This window comes from Neoarius graeffei, chromosome 10 (assembly GCF_027579695.1).
Source record: "Neoarius graeffei isolate fNeoGra1 chromosome 10, fNeoGra1.pri, whole genome shotgun sequence".
NCBI lineage: Eukaryota > Metazoa > Chordata > Actinopteri > Siluriformes > Ariidae > Neoarius > Neoarius graeffei.
In genome coordinates this window covers 59,069,551-59,088,504 of record NC_083578.1, presented here as the reverse complement: position 1 = coordinate 59,088,504, position 18,954 = coordinate 59,069,551, and the positions used below count along the sequence as shown (strand labels likewise).

At 43.9% G+C, this 18,954-nt stretch overlaps 1 protein-coding gene across 1 annotated transcript in view; it reads left to right on the top strand.

The window, feature by feature from the left end:
* The window catches only part of nol4la (nucleolar protein 4-like a), an 83,545-nt gene that overhangs the window by 46,969 nt on the left and 17,622 nt on the right, over positions 1-18,954 (top strand). Inside the window, exon 5 of the mRNA XM_060931959.1 lies at positions 6,988-7,141. Within this exon, the coding sequence (XP_060787942.1) occupies positions 6,988-7,141 (154 nt within the window). The remainder of the gene's footprint in view (positions 1-6,987; positions 7,142-18,954) is intronic.

Genomic DNA, 18,954 nt, shown 5'->3' with positions numbered 1-18,954 from the left:
AGAAGTGGCTAGACAGCAGCCCTCAGTGCTAAATCCTCTCTCAACTCATTAGAACATTTACCAGAAGCTCCCGTCTTCCTCTCCAAAACTGTTTGTGGCTTTATCCCTTCAGCCCCTTGTTCAGCATCTTGAAGGCTGTTTGTTTCTCTCTTCTGTCACAACACTTTTTTTATTTCAGTTCAAATTGATTTAATTCAATGAGTGTCATTGACATGACCATTACCGAAGTTGCAGTATTGCCATTGCAGAAATGTGCATCTTTTTGAAAAGTATAAAATGGCATGACATATAGGCTAATCTACACATTTTCTCTGCATCTGATGCATGATGATCGGTTGAGGTACAGTATATGGTCTGCCATGATCGTTGATCATGTTAGTATGATTTCACCCATTTCTTATTTCTTTTCACTTGTAACTTTATATTTCATTCTGTCCGCCTCCTTGTATGCCATAGAATAGATTCAACTTAAACTTGCACTATGATGTGGCTGTATTAAAGGCTCATTGTTTTGTGCTGTTTGAGTGTGTAAACGTGTACAAGGGCACAGGAAAGTAATAGTGAATGTGCTTATGTGTGAAGCACATCTGTGTAACTGCTCAGCACAGCTCTGTCTGAAAGCTTTAACATCACAACCCAAGTTTGCAGTATGCACCATACCTCATGCATTATTAAACATAAAATCAAATGCAGAGACAGTTTGTAGCTTATACGTCAGGTTGCACTTTTTGAAAGAACACGTATTATTTATCGGCTTCAGAATTTCGAAGAGGATGAGCGTAATGTATACTTTCCTTGAATTCCATAACTGTTTTCAGACCTAATAGAATGGGTGTAGATAACAGCCGATAAGGCACACAGCTGCAAGATTTAAATGTGCACAATGGTTGATGTCTCACTTTCTTTGTGTCAGGTATCACCTCTTCACTGACAAATCATTTCCCATGTAGACATGACTGAAACCATAAAGCTGTCAATCATGTCTGAGGAATCACCATGTAGGAACTTTTAGCTGAGCTGAGAGTTTTCAGGCTGCGTCTCCTAGCAGTGGGGAGCCATGCAAGCTTTTTTCTTAAGTGCTTTGTCGCATTACATTAGAAGCTTTATTGAAGTGTTTCACTATGGCAGTTCGGTTGGGGGGGGTTTGTAATCATAGGCAGAAAGGCCAATAAGAATGCATACATCTGTCTTTCTTTATTTTTACTCCCCCACATAACTCCATATTTAATGCATACCCATACAACTTCCTCTTTCGACAGCTCCACTTCATGTCTGCACGTTACTATGGGAATTGATCATCAGTTTGCCAGAGGGGCAGGTATAGTGTAGTGTAGTTACGAGAGTCATATATTTGTACTGCATTATCTATCGTCTCGAGGCCTTGTTTGATTTGAGTACCAGAGGGTGGAGTAGTTATGGGGATGGGGGTTGGTTGGGATGGATAGGGGTATGCGTAGAGAGACATGGTGGTCTTTTGGGTGAGGGTATAGAGATCTTGCAGTCACGTGACCGGAAAGTACAGCCGCCATCTTGTCGGTAAAAAACACAGCTGAATACTGCTGCACTCGTGTACAGAATGGATCAATTTCAACCGGCAGACTACACGGCTCATTTTTCTAATGAACAGATAACTAGATATATGTCTAAAATAAACGATCTACAGATTAGTGACCCTTATGGCTTACCGGACGGAGTTTTCACGACCGTGTCAGTGGATTTTGAACTGCCAGCAGAATACCTAGACGTGTATAATTACCTCATCAACTTTCCCTCGCTGTTCAGTGAAAGTGCTTATAAATCTCTGGACAGTTATCTTTACAGAAACTCAGGATTTGTCAGCCCCCCTCAGATGTGGCATCTTGTAAACAAGAAAATAACAATCCTCATTGGACGGGTAAGTCACTTAAGTATTATCTAGTATAGCACTGACCAGCCGATTATAGAATAGAATAAGGTAATTCCAGCTGTAATTCCAAATCGTCCGTCTTGTTTACCATGGATCTGGCGTTGGAGAGGTAGAGGCGGCAGTGGAGATTTGAGTGGCTGTTTTCTGAGCTTAGTCAACAGGCCGGCTCTGCAGCCTCGCTTTTGCTTCCGCTCCCGACGCCGCCTCCTTCGCCTGCCAGACCCGATAACAGTCCACGGAGACCCCGCTGGTCTTGCTATCTCGTCCAGAATGTTGTGCATGTGATGGAAATCGCTACAAACCGTCATTTTCTGCTGGAAACCAATGTCCAGTAAGTCCATACGGTTGTAGTGGATACTGAAGTCCAATACAGACGAACAACATGCAAAAATACACACAAAACACATAACAAACGTGCACAGGTAGGGAGAGCTTGTAGCCGCAGCCGTTGTAGTAGAATTGAAGAGTTCAGATGCAAAACTCCCTAAATCCATTTGACCACTTTTTGAGAAAAAGGCTATTTTTTATCAGGCCTTCATATTTAAGTATAGAAAGCTAGTTTTATTTGAAATCACAAGGTTATTAGTTAGTGAAAAATATATGTTAATCTCACAAATGTTACTTCAGCCAAATTACTATTTTTTAGCAATTTTTTTTTATTTAGCGTCAAAACCAGCTAAATCCATATGTGGTTTGTGTGCAAAAACCTCTAAATCCATTTTTTCCTTCCAGACATAGGTAAGTGTTACAAAACCACCAAAGATATACAATTGAAAATATTGAAAATTATGATACCACACATATGGGGTGGTTGTGATGGTGGTGTGGTTGGCTCACTCATAGCTAATTTAATATGGGACCTATGATCATGAGCAAATTGCACCATATTTTTAGGTAATACGTAATAATACCAACACCTCTCAGGAACCCTTGTTTTATCTTCCTTCAGAACGGAGTATTTGATGGTCACGTCTCTCTGCCGTCTCTTGTCTTCATCATCAACTTGTTCCCTCCTCCGTTGAACCGGCATAATCTCCAAGTGGGACAGAAGTATAGCGTCCTGTTCAACTTTATCTTTAGATGTGTATCGCTGATTTTTAAAGTATGCCAGGTCGTTCTGAGTTAAGCTTGCCGCAGCGCACATCAACCTGTTGTGATTGCAGGCTATCCCATTTTCAGTATTTTCGCCACTATATCGGTTCATTTTCGCTTTATAGCAAACATGATTTTCAACAACGCGACATTTTCTCCGCCCATTCACTGTCTGGAGGACAGGTTCATCCATGCCATCGTAATCCATGTTGGTATTATCTGGCATTTCGCGAAATCTCCCTCTGAATAAAGTTGCAGCTTCCTTGATGAGACTTTGTTTACTAGCGTTAAAGCACGTGAGTCCAAGTGACGTTCTGATTGGTTGTTGAATATAGAGGCTTTTGTTGCTAAATCGAAGCGGCGTTTAGAGGGGTTTGATATTAAATCGATTTTTTAGACAAGACGGGGAGTGGTTTTTATTTTATTTTTTTACAAAAATATTTCATTTACATATACTAGATGTAACCAGGATTCACACAACATCCTTAACTAATTTTTCACGGAGATGGCGTTTAGAGGGTTTTGCATCTGAACTCTTCAATTGTAGTAGGGTTTTCCAGAAGAAAAGGTAGAAGTAGAACTAGAAGTAGAAGGCGGAAATATGGCGTATGACCGGTAAGATGGCGTCTGTCACAATCTGGATCGGCTGTGACGTCACATGCAAGTGCTCCATAGATGGGGGATTGGGATGTTGTTATATTAGATGTTCACTACACATACAGTGTATGTATATCCCCTGCATCCCCTAACACACACACACACACACACAGTAAGTTCTACATTCCCCAAGCCCCACTCTTACTCACAAGACTACTGCAAGCACACACTACATAAACATATCAGCTTGTCTACAGTGTCTTGCAAAAGTATTCATCCCCCTTGGTGTTTGTCCTGTTTTGTCACATTACGAGCTATAATTAAAATGGATTTTTGAGGGGTTAGCACCATTTGATTTACACAACATGTCTACTGCTTTAAAGGTGCAAATTGTTGTTTTATTGTGACACAAACAATAATTAAGATTAAAAAAACAGAAATCTGGAGTGTGCAGAAGTATTCACCCCCTTTCATATGAAACCCCAAAACAAGAGCTGGTCCAACTAATTCACTTCATAAGTTACATAATTAGGTGATTAAGCTCCACCTGTGTGCAATCAAAGTGTCACATGATCTGTCACATGATGTCTGTGTAAATCAACCTGTTCTGGAAGGACCCTGACTCTGCAACACGACTAAGCAAGCAACATGAAAACCAAGGAGCACTCCAAACAGGTCAGAGACAAAGTTGTGGAGAAGTATAGATCAGGGTTGGGTTATTTTTAAAAAATCCTAAACTTTGAATATCCCAGGGAGCACCATGAAACCCATTAAAGCAAAATGGAAAGAATATGGCACCACTACAAACCTGACAAGAGAAGGCCACCAACCAAAACTCACAGACCAGGCAAGGAGGGCATTAACCAGAGATGCATAAAGACACCAATGATAACACTGAAGGAGCTGCAAAGAGCCACAGCGGAAATGGGAGTATCTGTCCATCGGACCACTTTAAGATGTACACTCCACAGAGCGGGGCTTTATGGAAGAGTGGCCAGAAGAAAAAAAAACTCCTTCAAGAAAAAAATAAGAAAACACATTTGGAGTTTGCCTAACAGCATGTGGCAGACATCCAAAATACATGGAAGAAGATTCTCTGGTCAGATGAAACTAAAATTGAACTTTTTATCCATCATGGGAAACACCATGTGTGGCGCAAACCCAACACTTCCCACCACCCTGAGAACACCATTCCTATAGTGAAGCATGGTGGTGGCAGCATCATGCTGTGGGGATATTTTTCATCTTGAGGGACAAGAAAGCTGGTCAGGACTGAAGGAAAGATGGACGGCACTAAATACAGGGCAATTCTGGAGGAAAACCTGTTTGAGTCAGTCAGAGGTTTGAGACTGGGACGAAGGTTCACGTTCCAGCAGGACAATGACCCTAAACATACTGCTAAAGCTACACTGGAGTGGTTTTAAAAGGAAACATTTAAATGTCTTGGAATGGCCTAATCAAAGCCCAGACCTCAATCCAATTGAGAATCTGTGGCATAACTTGAAGACTGCTGTATACCAATGCAACCCTTCTAATTTGAAGGAGTTGGAGCAGTTTTGCCTTGAGGAATGGGCAAAAATCCCAGTGGCTAGACGTGTTAAGCTAATAGAGACATACCTCAAGAGACTTGCAGCTGTAATTGCAGCAAAAGGTGGCTCTACAAGCTTTGGGGGGTGAATACCTACGCACACTCCAGATTTCTGCTTTTTCATCTTAATTATTGTTTGTGTCACACACAAAAAAAATTGCACCTTTAAAATGGTAGGCATGTTGTGTAAATCAGATGGTGCGAACTCCCTCAAAAATCCATTTTAATTCAAGCTTGTAATGCGACAAAACAGGACAAACACCAAGGGGGATGAATACTTTTGCAAGACACTGTAGACAAGCTGATATGTTTATGTAGTGTGTGCTTGCAGTAGTCTTGTGAGTAAGAGTGGGGCTTGGGGAATGTAGAACTTACTCTGTGTGTGTGTGTGTGTGTGTGTGTGTGTGTGTGTGTGTGTGTGTGTGTGTGTGTGTGTGTGTGTGTGTTAGGGGATGCAGGATCATCACAGAGGTTGGCACATGCATGTGATGTTAAGTGGGACGCTGGTGAATGCTAGTAGCAATGGTTTGAAAGCCATCCATTGTAGCTAGTACTAGTGTATATAAAATAAATCACTTGCCTCATAGATAATAAGTAGAAGTTAATGTATTTTCTTTGGAGAGGTTTTTTCATATTCACACTGAATAACTTGATCATATGTCTTATGAACCATACTGGTAAAGGAAGGTTTTGAACCAAGAGTGAAGTACAAATGCTAATATTAGCAAGTCCAGATGGCAGAGCATGTCTGAAGCTCCAGAAGTATCTCTGAACCAAATTAAGATTTTTTGTTCCTTTTAATGTAATAGCCATCCATCAAAGAGAGAGAGAGAGGTGTGTTCACAGGTCTTCATCACATGCCCTACACACACATACTGTCTTTGTCTTACTGTCATTGGCCTTGTCATTGGCGTAATTATTGCTGCAGCGAATTACTGCTATACCTACACACCAAGCATCTTTTTAAATTAGAAAAAAAGCAGCATTTCTTGTGCAGACCAGCCAAATGAACTCACAAGGTCAAAACTGTCAGATAATCCTATCCTTGAGAGCACATTTGGTCCCCATCAAGATATAAAAATGTGCCCACACATACACAGGATATAATTAAGTCAGGACAATATTTGTATGTTATGTTTTGTTTTTATTTAAAGCTTACACCCCGCAACCCCCCTTCCTGCCTTGGCACTCGTCCCCATCTACTCGTCTCCATGTCATGATAACATGAGCATCTTTGGGGAAAGTTAAAAATAGCACTTCTCTGAGTCACTCATTATTTAAAACAGACCCATTCTTCTCACTTTTCTTCCTTTCATTCCCAGTATGGCGGGCATGGAAACACATCTTCATGAAGGTGTATCCTGTTGAAAGAGTGGCACAGCCATTTGTATGGATTGGTTCTGATTTTATTTGTTTATATATTTTTATTCTGTATTATTTATAACAAGTATTTAGACTAGAGCAGAGGGAGAATTGTCCTAGTGTTTGGATTTGTTTTTTTTCCCACTTTAGGTCTGTGTACCTCTATAGTTGCTATAAATGTAGCACTGAATTACAAGTTAGTAAAAGCCAAACTTGTTTAAATTAGACCAATATCAGATCTGTATCATTCAGGTACCTTTTGCAAATGAGGTTTTCATTTCAGAGAAATTCCATGAATGAATTTTTTTTGGGATTTTTTTTTTTAATCAGTCCGTTTTCTTCCCTTGTCTTTTCTTTGTACACTTTTTCCTCTGTTTCTCCTTCCACCTGTCTGTCTATTCTATCCCCTCTGCACTTTTCTCCATCTGTTCCACCCTGTTAGGATGAGAGTTCGGTAAGCAGTGAAGACCTGGATATGACTGAGCCAGCATGGGGCTCTACTGAGCGCGCTCCAGCAGCAGCGCCCAGTGGCACTCCTGAGCCACGACCAGAAAGGAAAGCCACGCCCCCACAACCCAGCATCAAAGAGGAGGAAGGTTAGACAGTGCTCTCCATCAAGCTTCCTTTCATATCCTCTCTCTGTCCAGTAAGGTTCACTGCCAACTCTGTTCTGTCTTACCACAACACAGCATGTTATTATAGACTTCAGTTTAAAAACACAAAACTTGGCTTAATAGTTTGCCCAGGCTGCTCAGATTTGTTTTCTGAATGCAAAGTTACTGGTTACCTTTTGCATTAATGACTATGGAGGAAAAGTCATTTTAGACTTCTAATGACATGCTTTAGCAGTTGCTTATTAATATAATTCAACCCATTCTCACAGGAAAAAAAACATTCACATGTAACTTATCGCTGTTCTGATAAGCATACTTTATCAAACAAATGCTCACCTTCTGCGCCAAGCTCACCTCTACCACTGCACTATTTGAATAAAATGCATATGTAATAAATCATTTTCTGTCTGATACACAGATATTGTTGAGCATATGAAAGTTTAAAAGGAACCGATGTCGTTCACTACCAACTACACATCATTTATCAAAAACAATTAGAAAATCTGACTCCATTCTTACAGGTTAAGATTTGCTTCATTTAAAAGGTATGTATAAAAGAAATTGGCAAAATATTTCTACGTCCAAGTACTATTTGTTTAATTAAAACAAAAGGAGTTAAAGGATGTTTAAATTTTAAGTGTTGATATTTACCATCTGTTAATAGATAATGCCGCCTATGTTTCATGCGTTATTATTGCTACAGTGTTAAATAGTATCAATTTTTAAAATTTATATTAATCTGGTATGATATAATCTTGATTGGATGAAAGTGAATTAGTCTGGACTCAGATTGGAGCTTACTGTATGAATTAAGATTGTTAAAGGTCAGGTAATTGCTTTCTGAAGATCATTTTCGATGGCTAGTCCATTACAAGCTATTTTCAGTGCTTTGCTCTTCACTTGTCCATTATATACTGAACGGGTGCTTTTTAAATGGATGCCAGAGTTATCGAGGACCATTAAATGAAGTTTGAAGGCTTTCAGAAGCTTCTTGCCATAGCACTTAAGCTTGTTTGGACTTGCTTTAAAGTTAAGACTCAGTCTGCTTCAGGCCCTGTCCACACGGCAACGGATTCAGGTGACTCCGATGCAGTTGCTTATCGTTTAGGCCTGGCGTCCACACGGCACCGGCGTTTTGGGTGCCCAAAACGCAATCTTTTTGAGAACGGGTTCCAGAGTGGAAAGATCTGGCAACGTTGCCGTTGTGAAGTCGTCTGGATGAGTAGAACGGATTTGTTTACGATGACGTCACAACCACATGACTGTGAGTGCTTCACGCCGGGTAGAAGTGTAACGAACTCGATGCGAGTTGTCAACAAATCCTATAACTTGGTTCATGAAACGCGCTTACAAAATATTTTCACTGTGAATATTTATTGTGTAATGGTGCAAAGTGTGAGAGAGAGAGAGAGAGAGAGAGAGAGAGACTCTGCCCTTAGAGCAGAGTCAATCCCGCCAGCAAAAATAGGGAAAAAAAGGAGCAATCTCACCTCTTCAGATGTTGGTTTAAGTCCTACAATACATTCCTCAAAAAGGGCGTAGAAGAGCAAATTAATCCATCAACGTGTAGCATTCAATTTATTCCGGACCATTAAAGTCGCCGCCTTCCGCATAGAATCATGCGTCATCCTCGCCGCCATATTGGATAGGTCAAAGAGGAGAATAAAGATTCATGTGCTGCGTTTAACTGTACCAACAGGTTTACCGTCCAAACGAGATCACATGGGATTACCTTTCACAGGTGAGAAACAACAAATTAATCCATCAACGTGTAGCATTCAATTTATTCCGGACCATTAAAGACGCCGCCTTCCGCGTAGAATCATACGTCATCCTTGCCGCCATATTGGATAGGTCAAAGCGGAGAATAAAGATTAGCTGCATTTAACTGTACCAACAGGTTTACCGTCCAAACGGGATCACATGGGATTACCTTTCACAGGTGAGACTGGAAAAATACTTTTCATTGTATTTGGTCATTATAATGTAATTTTACTAACAGATTTTCCTGACTTTGTGGCTAATATGAAGTCTCGCGCATAATAGTTTATGCGCATGTGTCCTTACTTCTTCTATTGTTCTGGTGTCTCCGAAGGGACCGTCTTACAGCGCCCCTAGAGGTGTGGCATGTGTATTGCATCGTTTTCAGCAAGCGTTGCGTTGCCATATGGACCTGATATTTTACTGATCGTTGCCCATTTGGACGCGATATATTTTTAAATAACATCTCGTTGTCGTGTGGATGTAGCCTCAGGCTTACTGATGATTTAAATGAATGGTGGCCATCTAATTCGCATGTATGAACTTATGGATCTGGGTAAACATGAAGGTTTAAAAATCACTTAAAAGCATGAAAATCACAATTACACCTTAATATTTTTTTTATCGCACATAAGCTTTTGTTGCTCTGAACAATTTCTGATTTTCCACTGCCTATAGAAATCTCACTTTCCACATGTGTATTAGTACCGTTTTCCCCAAGAATACATTACCCATGCAGTCCCCCGAATTCACTGTGTGTTTGTCTCTCTTTCTCTTGTGGCTCCATTCTGTTCGGTGCTTGGACTGATTTCAGCATAGAGGAGGATTTTGTAAAATGGCCGCTTGGGGAGGGGCTGGTGGGTCACTCAGAATCAGGCCGAGGAGAGAAGGAGCAGCTTGTGCTGCTGATTTCGTGGGTTAATCCTGTGTAAAAAAGTAGGAAGAGCAGCACGTGGAGCTCAGGCTGTCTTGCCTTTGACAGAGAGCTGTGGTGGCTCCAAGGGGAATTATCTTAAAGAGAGATGAGTGTTAGGAAGAGTGGTCAGGGGTCAGCACCAGGTTACATGGTTTCCCTCATCTACTGTAATTGCATGGAAGGGTCTATTTTTTATTGGCATCCTTTCAGGAGGCCATCTTAAAGGTTACTAATGCCTGCCCACATATCCACGTAGCACTACTACAACTAGCATTACACGAATACTTTGATACTTTATTCTTGTGTTTTGTTTTTTGTGCTTTAAACCCCCACATTATTATTAAATCAATAGTCGTGTGTGTGTTATAAATATAATATAAATAAAATAATGGGCGGCACGGTGGTGTAGTGGTTAGCGCTGTCGCCTCACAGCAAGAAGGTCCGGGTTCGAGCTCCGTGGCCGGCGAGGGCCTTTCTGTGCGGAGTTTGCATGTTCTCCCCGTGTCCGCGTGGGTTTCCTCTGGGTGCTCCGGTTTCCCCCACAGTCCAAAGACATGCAGGTTAGGTTAACTGGTGACTCTAAATTGACCGTAGGTGTGAATGTGAGTGTGAATGGTTGTCTGTGTCTATGTGTCAGCCCTGTGATGACCTGGCGACTTGTCCAGGGTGTACCCTGCCTTTCACCCATAGTCAGCTGGGATAGGCTCCAGCTTGCCTACGACCCTGTAGAACAGGATAAAGCGGCTAGAGATAATGAGATGAGATAAAATAATGCAATATAAATCCAGCAGACGTCATCATACACTCACTGGCCACTTTATTAGGAATACCCATACGCATGCTGTTTTATAATAATAATAAATAAGTTAAATTTATATAGCACCTTTCTCAAAACCCAAGGTCGCTTTACAATTCTAAGGGAAAAAAAAAGTCCAAGGTCAAGATGTTATTCCAATGGTGTAGCAGCCACAGTCCTGCCAAAAGGTCCACAAAAACAAGTCCCACATCTCCAGCACAGCCGCCGCGACCGCACCGGGCAACACCGCCTGGAACACCACGCCATGGATCCACAAAGCGAGCACAGAAGCACTGCCACGCAGAGCGCTGGTATGTCCTAAACCGCCTGCACAGCCGCCGCGATGCCACCGAGCAACATCGCTCGGAACATCACGCCAAGCACTAAAGCACCACTGCACAGAGCGCTGGACAACCATGATGTTAAAATGAGCAACGAGCTCACTGCAGTCCATAGCTAGGAACACAGGCATCACCCACGGCGAACCAAAGCCTGGAGGGAACCGACGCCCAAAACTGGGTCCGGAGCTACACCACAACCAGCGGACAAAAACACTCAAACAAAATCAAACATCAAATTACACAAACACAAAAAACAAAAGAGAAAAAATAAAATAAAAATACAAAGCTCCGGTGAGAAGCGGCAGCCAGAATATGCACGGCATACTCTTAACCGTAAAACATTTGCTGATTAGATATGCAGTTATCTAATCAGTCAATCCCTTGAGAGGAGCATAATGCATAAAATCATGCAGATACAAATCAAGAGCTTTAGTTAATGTTCACTTCAAACATCAGAATGGGAAAAATTGTGATCTCTGTGACTTTCACTGTAGCATGGGTGTTGGTGCCAGATGGACTGGTTTGAGTATTTCAGAAACTGCTGATCTCCTGGGGTTTTTACATACAACAGTCTCTAGAGTTTACACAGAATGGTGCGAAAAAATAAAAACATCGAGTGAGCGACAGTTCTGTGGGTGGAAACGTCTTCTTGATAAGAGAAGTGAGAGAAAAATGGCCAGATTGGTTTGAGCTGCCAGGAAAGGTATAGTCAAGTTTGTTTGTATAGCGCTTTTAACAATAGACATTGTCCTAAAGCAGTTTTACAGAATCTGGATGACCCAAGACATGAGCCAATTTTATCCCTAATCTATCCCCAATGAGCAAGCCCGTGGCGACGGTAGCAAGGAAAAACTCTCCCAGACGACACGAGGAAGAAACCTCAAGAGGAACCAGACCCAAAAGGGAACCCATGCTCACCTGGACAACAACAGACATGACTATAACATTAACAGTTTTAACATGAAGTCAGTTTTGTTGATGTTATAACTCTTCATTAATGGAAACTTGAGTGCAAAACTGTTCATGACAACCGCAGTCCCAAAGTTAGCAAGCCAACTGTAGTCCTCAGCCACAAAAGCATTACTGTAAGTGTCCAGAGTGTCTTCCAAGTGTGACTTTCAACTGTCCACATGGGACCGTCCTCCACAGGAGCAATGTGATGAGACTCCAACCAGACACAGGGCATCAGGATGGATCAGGCAGGTCCGAGGAGCAGAAGAGGTCAGCACCTCGATCCCAGGATTGACATGTAACTCAGGGGGACAGATTTTTTTTTTTTTGGGGGGGGAGAAAACACAGGTTGTTAGGTATGCCCAATGTCACCTGAATAAGTAGGTACAGTATACATTTTGCACTGAGTACAAGCAGGGACTCCGGCACAACTAACTATGACAGCATAACTAAAAGGGGAGAGCCAGAAAGTAGCACAGGCATGAGGGAGCCCCGGGACATAAAGCAGCCAGCCACTACACCGTCAACAAACTCGAGTGAGCAAGCGAGTGGGGGACTGACAGCATCCATACATCCCAGTTTACCAAAACACTTTGTCTGAGGACCCTCCAGATCTACACCTTTACCTCATAAACACCGTTAACAAAAGGCTTGACTAAACAGATATGTTTTCAGCCTAGACTTAAACGCTGAGACTGTGTCTGATTCCCAAACACTACTTGGAAGGCTGTTCCATAACTGTGGGGCTTTGTAAGAAAAGGCTCTGCCCCCTGATGTAACCTTCACTATACGAGGTACCAGCAGATAGCCTGCACCTTTTGATCTAAGTAGGCATGGCGGGTCATAGAGTAGCAGAAGTTCACTCAGGTACTGTGGTGTGAGACCATTCAGTGCTTTAAAGGTCAATAGTAGTATTTTTTAATCAATACGAAATTTGATTGGGAGCCAATGCAGTGTGGATAAGACAGGGGTGACGTCATATTTTCTAGTTCTAGTAAGGACTCTTTCTGCTGCATTTTGAACTAACTGGAGCTTGTTTATGCACTTATTGGAACATCCAGACAGTAAGGCATTACAGTAATCCAACCTAGAGGTAACAAAAGCATGAACTAGTTTTTCTGCGTCATGTAGTGACATTAAATTTCTTATCTTAGCAATATTTCTGAGATGAAAGAAAGCTATCCAGGTAATGTTATCAATGTGAGTTTTGAATGAAAGACTAGGGTCAATAATCACTCCGAGGTCTTTTACTGCTGCATGTGAAGAAACAGAAAGGCCATCCAGAGTTGCTGTATAATCAGAAAACTTACTTCTAGCTGCATGTGGTCCTAGTACAAGTACTTCAGTCTTGTCAGAGTTAAGCAGAAGGAAGTTAATAAGCATCCAGTGTCTAATGTCCTTTACACATTCCTCAATTCTATTAAACTGGTGTCTCTCATCTGGTTTTGCAGAAACATACAACTGTGTGCCATCAGCATAACAGTGGAAACTAATACAATGTTTATGAATAATATCACCCAGAGGTAACATACGCATATAAAGAAAAAAGCAGTGGACCCAAGACAGAACCTTGAGTAACACCAAACTTTACCTCAGTATGTCTAGAAAAATTACCATTTACATCAACATACTGATAGTGATCAGTCAAATAAGACCTGAGCCAGGAGAGGGCTGTTCCCTTAACTCCCACAACATTTTCTAGTCTATCCAGAAGAATGGAATGATCAATGGTATCAAATGCTGCACTAAGGTCAAGCAACACAAGCAGCGAGGCACAGCCCTGATCAGACACCAACAGTAGGTCGTTTACTACTTTAACCAGAGCTGTCTCTGTTTTATGATGAGGTCTAAATCCTGACTGATACATTTCATGGATGTTATTCCTATGTAAATATGAGCATAACTGCTGTGCAACAGCTTTTTCAAGGATCTTGGAGATAAAGGGGCGGTTGGATATTGGCTGATAATTGGACAGCTGACAGGGATCAAGGTCAGGTTTTTTAATCAGGGGTTTGATAACTGCTAGTTTAAAGGATTTGGGTACATAGCCAATCCTAAAAGAAGAATTTATTATTTTTAGAAGCGGTTCAATTACTTCAGGTATTATCTGTTTGAATAGACGTGTAGGTAAGGGATCTAGTACACAAGCTGAGGCTTTTGATGCCGAGATTAATGAAAGTAATTCAGTTTCTCTAAGGGGAGTAAAACATTCTAATTGCTGATCTGATAGTTATATTGTTAACTACAGGGTCACTTACATTGTCTGACCTTAAATTAGTAGTTTGAATTTTTTGTCGGATATTCTCAATTCTGTCATTAAAAAAGTTCATGTAGTCGTTGCTACTACATACTGCAGGTGTGCATGTGTCTATAGTGGACTTATTCCTGGTCAATTTTGCTATAGTATTAAATAGGAATCTAGGATTATTTTTGTTATCTTCTATTAAGCAGGAGAGATATGTTGATCTCGCAGCACTAAGAGCTTTTCTATACATCAGGAAGCTCTCCTTCCACGCTAATTTGAACGCTACCAATTTTGTTTGATGCCATTTACATTCTCTGACAGTTCATGTAGGTGGGTGGAGCACAGAAGGACGGCAGGCCAGAACTGAGTTCACAAAACTCTCTTTTATTCAGCTTTTCAGCTTTCATAAACCCTCTCACACACTCAGACACACGCACACACATCAGCTGTCTGGTTCGGGAGAGAGCTCTCTCTTCTCTCGCTCTCTCTCCTTAAATAGGGCGCGGTCACTGGGAAGACACACAAACACATTAATTAACGACAGGTGTAGTGATTCTGCCACTTACCTTCCCCGACTCTGCCCTCCTGTCACAGACCGATGCTTGACCACGCCCCCGCTGCCACATACCCCCACCGCCCGACTTGGGCCGGGCGCCCGTCCGGCCTGCAGCCGACTCCCACCCCCCACCCACCCCCCCCGACGGGAGAGGAAGTCCGCCACGACCATCTGCGCCCCCGGCCTTTGGACCACCTTGAAGTTAAAGTGTTGAAGTGCCAGATACCAACGGGTGATCCGTGCGTTGGCATCCTTCATGCGGTGGAGCCACTGGAGGGGTGCGTGGTCCGAACAGAGGGTGAAAGGGTGTCCCAGCAGGTAGTAACGGAGGGCGAGGACCGCCCACTTGATCGCCAGACACTCTTTCTCAATGGTGCTGTAGCGCCCCTCACGCACCGACAGCTTGCGACTGATGTATAAGACTGGGCGATCCTCCCCCTCCACCTCCTGGGACAAAACGGCCCCCAGCCCTCTGTCCGACGCATCCGTCTGCAACATAAAGGGGAAAGAAAAGTCAGGGGAGTGTAAAAGTGGCCCCCCACACAGTGCAGCCTTTACCTTAGAAAAAGCCCGCTGGCATTGCTCCGTCCACTGGACCGGATCTGGTGCCCCCTTTTTAGTCAGATCAGTCAGCGGGCTGGTGACGTCCGAATAATTAGGTATAAACCTACGATAATAGCCAACCAGCCCCGGGAACTGTCTAACCCCCTTTTTGGTCTTGGGCCTCGGGCAGGCCGCAATTGCTGCTGTCTTGTTAATTTGGGGACGCACCTGCCCGTTGCCCAAGTGGAAGCCCAGATACCGTACTTCTACCCACCCAATCGCACACTTCTTCGGGTTGGCTGTGAGACCCGCTCGCCTCAGCGACCTAAGGACGGCCCTCAGATGTTCGATGTGCCTCAGCCAGTCATTACTACAGATGATAATGTCGTCGAGGTAGGCGGCCGCATAGGTGGCGTGGGGGCGGAGGACCCTATCCATCAGCCGCTGAAACGTAGCAGGCGCCCCAAACAGCCCAAAAGGAAGTGTGACGAATTGGTGTAAGCCAAACGATGTGGAAAAGGCCGTTTTTTCCCGGGATAATGGAGTCAAGGGGATCTGCCAATAACCCTTTGTTAAATCCAGTGTCGAGTAAAAACGAGCCATGCCTAGCCGATCGAGCAACTCATCAATACGAGGCATTGGGTACGCATCGAATTTAGACACCGCGTTGACTTTTCTATAGTCTACACAGAACCGGACCAACCCGTCGGCCTTGGGTACCAAGACCACTGGGCTGCTCCAGTCACTGTGGGACTCCTCGACGATGCCCATTTTGAGCATGGCCTCGAGTTCTTCCCGAACCACTTTTTTCTTGTGCTCGGGTAACCTGTAAGCAGGGATGCAAACAGCGCGCCTTTTGGCGGATGCCTCCTTTTTCACGGCTGAATCGCGCAGATCCGAATTTTTTTTTAGGGGGGGCATTGGAGTGTCTGATTACAATTTCAAAGTAAATTCTGTATTAAAATTACTAAATAAGCAAATCCGTTACAGTCCATGAAACAGGAAGTATAAGGATGAGAAAAAAACAGTTTAAATCGGGAAGCTGCGCACATTTGTGCAGCCTGAGCGGTAGGACTGCGCAAATGTGCGCAGCTTCCCGATTTAAACTGTTTTTTTTCTCATCCTTATACTTCCTGTTTCATGGACTGTAACGGATTTGCTTATTTAGTAATTTTAATACAGAATTTACTTTGAAATTATAATCAGACACTCCAACGCCCCCCCTAAAAAAAAATTCGGATCTGCGCGATTCAGCCGTGAAAAAGGCGGCATCCGCCAAAAGGCGCGCTGTTTGCATCCCTGTGTAAGGGCGGCTACGCACAACCACCCCCGGGGGCGTCTCAATGTGGTGCTCTATGAGGGTGGTGCGGCCGGGCAGGGGCGAGAACACGTCCGAAAACTCGGTCTGCAACTGGGTAACCTCTGCGAGTTGGGTCGGGAAGAGGTGGTCTCCACAGGGGACCGGAGAGGTACGCGATGCCAATGTTCCCTTTTGAACCTCCGGCCCCAGCTCCGCCTTCTCCGGAACCACCGACACCAATGCCACGGGGACCTCCTTGTTCCAGAGTTTGAGCAGGTTGAGGTGGTAAATCTGTAGTGCCCCACCCCTATCCGTTCGCCTCACCTCATAGTCAATGTCCCCGACTCGCTGTGTGACCTCAAAGGGTCCTTGCCACTTTGCGACCAATTTGGAGCTCGATGTGGGCAACAGTATGAGTACTTTATCTCCCGGTGCGAACTCCCTAAGGCAGCTGGGCCATAGAAGGTTCACGCTGCATGCTGCACGCTACACGTTCACGTGAAGAACCGGACCCTGGGCCATTAAACTTCATGCTTGGATGTTCACGTGTTGCGTCTGTTCTACTTTGACCGAGTAACCAACAATACGGACTCTTCGGATGACGACGATTGCCTCATTCTGCTTTTACTGAGACAGAGGAAGAGAAAAAGGAACAGAATTTGGAGCCGAGAACACTTCCTTCTGAGAGAAACCCGTGGTGAATTTCACCGAACATTCTATAATCTGCTTGACAATCCCGATGAAGAACTATTTTTCAATTATACCATTCAATTATATTTTTTCTGAAGTTTTCCCCTGAAAGCATAGTTATCTCCCTAGACCCGTTCTGATTGGCTGGCGCGGCGGTGACCGCATGCATTGACTGGAATTTCCATCTTCACGCCTAGAAAAAAGTGTGCATGTTCATTTCACGCTTCACGCGTGAAGTGTGCAACGTGAACGCCGTTCTATGGCCCAGAGCAAGTCATGCTACGTTTGTCCACTTTTCTTTACACGCGTGTAGTGTGCAGCATGCAGCGTGCAGCGTGAACCTTCTATGGCCCAGCAGCCTAAGGCGCGTACCCTTGTTGTACAGGCGGGTCTGTCGTTCTTGGCCTGCCGCAAATTCTCCTGAGTTAGGTGCGTGAGTGTGTGGACTTTTGCGTGCAGGTCAATAACGTATTGGATTTCATTTTTACTTGGTGAAGGTCCCTCCTCCCAATTTTCCCGCAGCACATCTAGAATGCTGCGCGGCTTACGCCCGTATAACAATTCAAACAGGGAGAACCCCGTGGAGGCTTGGGGGACCTCTCGCACTGCAAAGAGCAAGGGTTCGAGCCATTTATCCCAATTACGTGTGTCATCACTTACGAATTTTTTAATTATGTTCTTGAGGGTGCGGTTGAACCGTTCAACTAAACCGTCCGTTTGTGGGTGATACACGCTGGTGCGGATCAGCTTAATACCCCACAACCCATACAGTTCGTTCAGTGTACGTGACATAAACGAGGTGCCTTGGTCAGTCAGAATCTCTTTGGGGATTCCAACTCGGGAGATAACGCGGAAGAGTGCCTCCACAATACTGCGTGCTGAGATATTGTGAAGAGGCACTGCTTCCGGGTATCGCGTTGCATAGTCCACTAGAACTAATATAAAGCGGTACCCTCGTGTTGACCGATCTAATGGCCCGACGAGATCCATCCCAATTCTTTCGAACAGGGTCTTGATTAACGGTAGAGGGCGCAAAGGCGCTTTTGGAATGGCCGCTGGATTTACTAACTGGCATTTGCGGCACGCCGTACACCACCTACGGACATCGCCGCGAATCCCCGGCCAATAGAATCGGGCCATTATTCACACTAGTGTTTTATCCTGCCCTAAGTGTCCAGCCATGGGATTAAAGTGAGCCGCCTGGAATACCAATTCCCGGTGGCTCTTCGGAATCAAAAGCTGCATGACTCGCTCTTTAGTTTGAGTGTCCTGCGTCACTCGGTATAATCTATCCTTCATAATCGCGAAGTAGGGGAAGGACGGGGTGGCGTTCGGCTGGAGCGTTTGACCATCGATTACTCTCACTTGGTCAAACGCATGCCGCAGAGTCTCGTCTCGCGATTGCTCTAATGGGAAATCCGCGAGGGATTCCCCAACAGAGAGAGGAGGGGCCGGCGGCTCCTCACTCTGACGCGGAGATGACGTAGACGGCTCTGTGACAGCTGCTCCCGCCAAAGCGACACCGGGACCTACCCCTGTTAAATGGCAGGACCCACTCTTCACTAAGTGTGTCATTAAATCCCGAAATCCCGGCCAATCAGTCCCCAAAATTATAGAGTGGGTAAGGCGAGGATTAACCGCCGCCTTCACTATAAATTTTTCCCCTCGGAAAAGAATGTGGACCGACACTAAAGGG